General features: G+C 46.4%; 1 protein-coding gene across 1 annotated transcript in view; it reads right to left on the reverse strand.

Annotated features, from left to right (window-relative positions):
• LOC139262393 (isthmin-2-like) overlaps positions 1–6,640 on the reverse strand; it is a 49,645-nt gene extending 43,005 nt beyond the window's left edge. The window contains exon 1 of the mRNA XM_070877581.1: positions 6,405–6,640. Within this exon, the coding sequence (XP_070733682.1) occupies positions 6,405–6,530 (126 nt within the window). The 5' untranslated portion in view covers positions 6,531–6,640. The remainder of the gene's footprint in view (positions 1–6,404) is intronic.
• Between the last annotated feature and the right edge of the window lie 297 nt (positions 6,641–6,937).

The raw sequence follows: 6,937 nt of genomic DNA on the forward strand, positions 1-6,937 counted from the left end.
CATTGAGGCACAGGAAGGATCTAGATTTAATTCATGGCACGTGCTCAAGGTAGCTAATCTCTGCTGGGCAATGGGCGTACTACACCAGGGAGGGAAAGAATTAGCCCGAGTTGTCACTTCTAATCACTGTCCAGTGACCACTGTCAGAAAGAGCACATAACAGGATGTCTAGTGACAGCAAAGAGGGGCTTGAAAATGAAGGCTTCCATGATAAAATAAATAACAACATGGTGTTTCCCCTGGCAGGAGAGTCTTGAATTAGGGGGTCACAGTCTCAGGATAAGGGGTTGGCCATTTAGGACTGAGATGAGGAGTAAATTCTTCGCCCAAAGTGTTGTGAATCTTTGGAATTCTCTACCCCAGAGGGCTGTGGATGCTGAATCGTTGAGTTTATTCAAGACTACGATGGATAGATTTTTTAATACTAACCAACTGACCTATTCCTGCTCCTCATTCTTATTTTCTTATTATTTTAGGATCCCGATTAAACAGAATCTCACGATCAGGATCCCAATTACAACAACAATAACTTGTATTTATATAGCGCCTTTTATATAGTGAAACATCCCAAGGCGCTTCGCAGGACTATTATGAGATAAAAAATTTGACAACGAGCTGCATAAATAGAAATTAAGGCAGGTGACCAAAAGCTTGGTCAAAGAGGTATGTTTTAAGGAGAGTCTTGAAGGAGGAAAGGGAGGAAGAGAGGCGGAGAGGTTTAGGCAGGGAGTTCCAGACCTTAGGGCTTAGGCAGATGGAGTATAATGTGGGAAAATGTGAGGTTATCCACTTCGGCAGAAAAAATAGAAAAGCAGATTATAATTTAACTGAAGAAAAATTGCAAAGTGCTTCAGTACAGAGGGACCTGGAGCACAAAAAGTTAGTATGCAGGTACAGCAAGTAATCAGAAAAGCAAGTGGAATGTTGGCCTTTATTGCAAAGGGGATAGAGTATAAAAGCAGGGAAATCCTGCTACAACTGTACAGGGTATTGGTGAGGCCACACCTGCAATACTGCGTGCAGTTTTGGTCTCCGTATTTAAGGAAAGATAACCTTGCATTGGAGGCTGTTCAGAGAAGGTTCACTAGGTTGTTTTCGGAGATGAGGGAGTTGAATTATGAAGATAGGTTGAGTAGGTGGGGTCTATACTCATTGGAGTTCAGAAGAATGAGAGGTGATCTTATTGAAACTTATAAGATAATGAGGGGGCTCGACAAGTTGGATGTAGAGATTATATTTCCACTCAAAGGGGAAACTAAAACTAGGGGGCATAGTCTCAGAATAAGGGTTCGCCCATTTAAAACTGAGATGAGGAAGAATTTCTTCTCTCAAAGGGTTGTAAATCTGTGGAATTCTCTGACCCAGGGAGCTGTGGAGACTGGGTCATTGAATATATTTAAGGCGGAGATAGACAGATTTTTGAGTGATAAGGGAGTAAAGGATTATGGGGAGCGGGCAGGGAAGTGGAGCTGAGTCCATGATCAGATCAGCCATGATCGTATTAAATGGCGGAGTAGGCTCACGGGGTCAAATGGCCTACTATATCCTGTGTTCTTGTGCAACAGAAGGCATGGCCACCAATGGTTGAGCGATTATAATCAGGGATGCTCAACAAGAGGGCAGCATTAGAGGAGTGCAGATATCTGGGGGGAGGGGTGGTTGTGGTGCTGGGGGAGATTACAGAAATAGGGAGGGGCGAGGTCATGGAGGGATTTGAAAATTAGATGAATTTTGAAATATGGTGTTGCTTAATCGGGAGCCAATGTAGGTCAGCGAGCACAGGGTTGATGGTGAGCGGGACTCGGTGTGAGTTAGGAGTGCGTTAGAATAGTCAAGTCAGAAGTAACAAAGGCCTGGATGAGGGTTGCAGCAGCGTCTCACCATCTCACTTAAACAGAGTCTCACCTTCAGGATCCTGATTAAACAGAGTCTCACCATCGGGATCCTGATTAAACAGAGTCTCACCATTAGGGTCCCGATTAAACAGAGAATGTCACCATCTAGATCCTGATTAAACAGAGAATCTCACCATCGGGATCCCGAATAAACAGAGTCTCACCACCAGGATCCCGATTAAACAGAATCTCACCATTTAGATCCCGATTAAACAGAATCTCACCATCGGGATCCTGATTAAGCAGAATTTCACCATCGGGATCCCGAATAAACAGAGTCTCACCACCCGGATCCCGAATAAACGGAGTCTCACTATCGGGATCCCGATTGAACAGAGAATCTCACAATCGGGATCCCGATTAAACAGAGTCTCACCATCGGGATCCCGATTAAACAGAGTCTCACCATCGGGATCCCGATTAAACAGAGAATTTCACCATCGGGATCCCAATTAAACAGAGAATCTCACCATCGGGATCCCGATTAAACAGAATCTCACCATCAGGATCCCAATTAAACAGAATCTCACCATCTAGATCCCGATTAAACAGAGACTCTCACCATCGGGATCCCGATTAAACAGAGTCTCACCACCAGGATCCCGATTAAACAGAATCTCACCATCTAGATCCCGATTAAACAGAATCTCACCATCGGGATCCCGATTAAACAGTATCTCACCGTCAGGATCCCAATTAAACAGAGAATCTCACCATCAGGATCCCGATTAAACAGAATCTCACCATCTAGATCCTGATGAAACAGAATCCCACCATCAAGATCCCATTTAAACATAATCTTGCCATCTAGATCCCGATTAAACAGAGTCTCACAATCAAGATCCCGATTAAACAGAGTCACACCATCAGGATCCCGATTAAACAGAATCTGACCATCTAGATCACGATTAAACCGAATCCCACCATCTAGATCCCAATTAAACAGAGTCTCGCCATCAGGATCCCGATTAAACAGAATCTTGCCATCTAGATCCTGATTAAACAGAGTCTTGCCATCAGAACATAAGAACATAAGAATTAGGAACAGGAGTAGGCCATCTAGCCCCTCGAGCCTGCTCCGCCATTCAACAAGATCATGGCTGATCTGGCCGTGGACTCAGCTCCACTTACCCGCCCGCTCCCCGTAACCCTTAATTCCCTTATTGGTTAAAAATCTATCTATCTTTGACTTGAATACATTTAATGAGCTAGCCTCAACTGCTTCCTTGGGCAGAGAATTCCACAGATTCACAACCCTCTGGGAGAAGAAATTCCTTCTCAACTCGGTTTTAAATTGGCTCCCCCGTATTTTGAGGCTGTGCCCCCTAGTTCTAGTCTCCCCTACCAGTGGAAACAACCTCTCTGCCTCTATCTTGTCTATCCCTTTCATGATTTTTTATGTTTCTATAAGATCACCCCTCATCCTTCTGAACTCCAACGAGTAAAGACCCAGTCTACTCAATCTATCATCATAAGGTAACCCCCTCATCTCCGGAATCAGCCTAGTGAATCGTCTCTGTACCCCCTCCAAAGCCAGTATATCCTTCCTTAAGTAAGGTGACTAAAACTGCATGCAGTACTCCAGGTGCGGCCTCACCAATACCTGATACAGTTGCAGCAGGACCTCCCTGCTTTTGTACTCCATCCCTCTCGCAATGAAGTCCAACATTCCATTCGCCTTCCTGATTACCTGCTGCACCGGCAAACTAACTTTTTGGGATTCATGCACAAGGACCCCCAGGTCCCTCTGCACCTCAGCATGTTGTAATTTCTCCCCATTCAAATAATATTCCATTTTACTGCTTTTTTTCCCCAAGGTTGATGACCTCACATTTTCCGACATTGTATTCCATCTGCCAAACCTTAGCCCATTCGCTTAACCTATCCAAATCTCTTAGCAGCCTCTCTGTGTCCTCTATACAACCCGCTTTCCCACTAATCTTTGAGTCATCTGCAAATTTTGTTACACTACACTCTGTCCCCTCTTCCAGGTCACTATGTATATTGTAAACAGTTGTGGTCCCAGCACCGATCCCTGTGGCACACCACTAACCACTGATTTCCAACCCGAAAAGGACCCATTTATCCCGACTCTCTGCTTTCTGTTCGCCAGCCAATTCTCTATCCATGCTAATACATTTCCTCTGATTCCGCGCACTTCTATCTTCTGCAATAACCTTTTGTGTGGCACCTTAACGAATGCCTTTTGGAAATCTAAATACACCACATCCATCGGTACACCTCTCCTGATTAAACAGAGAATCTCACCATCGGGATCCCGATTAAACAGAATCTCCCCATCAGGATCCCGATTAAACAAAGTCTCACCATCTAGATCCCGATTAAACAGAGTCTCACCATCGGGATCCCGATTAAACAGAATCAAACCATCGGGATCCTGATTAAACAGAGAATCTCATCATCAGGATCCCGATTAAACAGAGTCTCACCATCAGAATCCTGATTAAACAGAGTCTCGCCATCTCACCATCGGGATCCCGATTAAACAGAATCTTACCATCGGGATCCCGATTAAACAGAGAATCTCACCATCGGGATCCCGATTAAACAGAATCTCACCATCAGCATCCCGATTAAACATAATCTCACCAGCGGGATCCCGATTAAACAGAGAATCTCACCATCGGGATCCCGATTAAACAGAATCTCACCATCAGGATCCCGATTAAACAGAGAATCTCACCATCGGGATCCCGATTAAACAGAATCTCACCATCAGGATCCCGATTAAACAGAGAATCTCACCATCAGGAATGTCACACCATCTGGTTACCACGAGTGTTACCTCGAGTGTTGTGCAGAGTTCTTGTGGTTCCCTGTGTAATTGTGCTGCTGGACCATGAATCTCTTCCCCCCTTCACAAACACACACTTCACAGCACACAGACATATCTCTCCTACACTCAAACTCTTCCTGCAGCAGCAGCTAGGGCAGGGTTCGGGTGCAGCAACACTTTGTGTAACACCGCCCGGGCACAAGCCAATCCCGGCACCGTGCATGTTCAGTTTGGAGGTTGCAGGACCACGGTGCCCTCCCTCTCCGGGATCAGAAGCTGATCCAGAAGCGAAATACTGCGGATGCTGGAATCCGGAATCGCAGCTGATCGCTGGACCTCCGACTCTGGGAACTTTAGAAGGGGTGAGGAACAGAACAAGCGTGCAAAAAATGTCCAGGCACACTGCACGGAGCACGATCCGCCTAATCTCCTCGCCACACTCTGGATCACCTGCATTGCATTATCCCAGTCTACACATGTGGGCTTTGCAGGAATCAACACTCCTGAAGCGCAATAAACCGAAGTGTTTAAACAGGCAGCTAAAGAACCGACACAATCGGTTTTAAAATCGCACTTTGCACGACATCGGTGCATTTATACCTCCTGATGCTCATTGGAAGTGATTTAAAACCGCTGCTGTTCGCCCCAGTCTTTCAGAGGGTGCGCGCCCGTGCCCCGGTGACAGTATAACTCCCTGTCCTGGGACTGCCGCTGAACACCAGCCTGAAATAAATAGGGAAACCTCGCGTTTTTCTGCAATGTGCCCCACTATCAGCGGAAAAGGTGCCGCCTGGGCTTCTTCATAGATAACACACACACATTCAATGTAACACAAAGCCCACTTTCTACTGAGGCACGTTCCCAGCTTTTGGAAGATTGGTAGAAACTTACCGCCCAGAAGGAGGCCATTCGGCCACTTGTGCCCCTGCCGGCTCTTTGACAGAGCAGCCGTGCTTCGTCCCACATCCCTGCTTCTTGTCCCTAACCCTGAAAATCCCTCATCCTCCACTGCCTGTCCAACTCCCTTTGAAAATGACTTGTGGAATCAGCCTTCAGGTACAGCGTTCCAGGTCCCCACAACTCTCCAATTTCTCCTCATCTCCCCGCTAGGGTTTTCCCCAATGATTTTAAATCTATGGCCTCTGGTTATTGACCAAATCGCCAGAGGAAATTTCCCCTCCTCCTATTTACCCTGATCAAAACCGCTCATCATCTTCAAAACATAGAAACATAGAAAATAGGTGCAGGAGTAGGCCTACTCCTGCACCTATTTTCTATGTTTCTATTCGGCCCTTGGAGCCTGCACCACCATTCAATATGATCATGGCTGATCATTCGCCTCAGTACCCCTTTCCTCCTTTCTCTCCATACCCCTTGATCCCTTTAGCCGTAAGAGCCACATCTAACTTCCTCTTGAATATATCCAACGAACTGGACTCAACTTTCTGGGGTAGGGAATTTCACAGGTTCACAACTCTCTGAGTGAAGAACCTCTATTAGGTCACCTCCTAACCTTCTTTGTTCCAAGGAGAGCAGTCCTAACTTTACCAACCTCTCCTGGTAACTGAAGTCCCTCACCGGGGGAACATCCTGACAAACCTTTGATATATCTTTGATTCAGACTTGCTGCCTCTCTCCATTCCGTGGGGCTGGCCCGTGTGTGTGTGTGTTTCAATAATACATTCAATCCATTTATTAAACGTAATACTCACCTCCAGTGCCGCGCTGCCTCTCTCCCGCTGGTCGAGTTTGCCAGTCGGAACTCCCCTGAGCAGTACGAAGAAAGTGGTCAGACAGATGAGGAACAGGAGCCGGACTGTGGCTCTGATCAGCCGCATCACCTCGCCCTGTGTGTGTGCGTGTGTTTATATATAAAATAAAATCAGAAGCTGGGAGGAGAGCCGCTCCACTTTGTCAATTATTCTCTCCTCTGTCTCTCTCTCTCACACACACACCGCTGTGAAGACAGATAACCCTTCAATTTCTTGAGAGGTCCCTCCTGCAATCAGATTTTGGGACGAATGACTTAGCCTCCCCTCTCAGTCTGATCAAGGTTATCCCTTTCCCCCTCCCTCACCTCCCAAACCCCACTCAGTGACAGTCCTTGTACACCCTTTAAAAGGCAGCCTGGCCCCCTTCATACATGACTTCTGATCAATGTCTTGTCAGTTTCGGAGTCTGAGGGAGGTGTAACCCACGCTCACTGTCTGTCGATATTGACTCGGAGGGGGCAAGCATTGAAAAC

Source organism: Pristiophorus japonicus, chromosome 4 (assembly GCF_044704955.1).
Source record: "Pristiophorus japonicus isolate sPriJap1 chromosome 4, sPriJap1.hap1, whole genome shotgun sequence".
Lineage (NCBI taxonomy): Eukaryota > Metazoa > Chordata > Chondrichthyes > Pristiophoridae > Pristiophorus > Pristiophorus japonicus.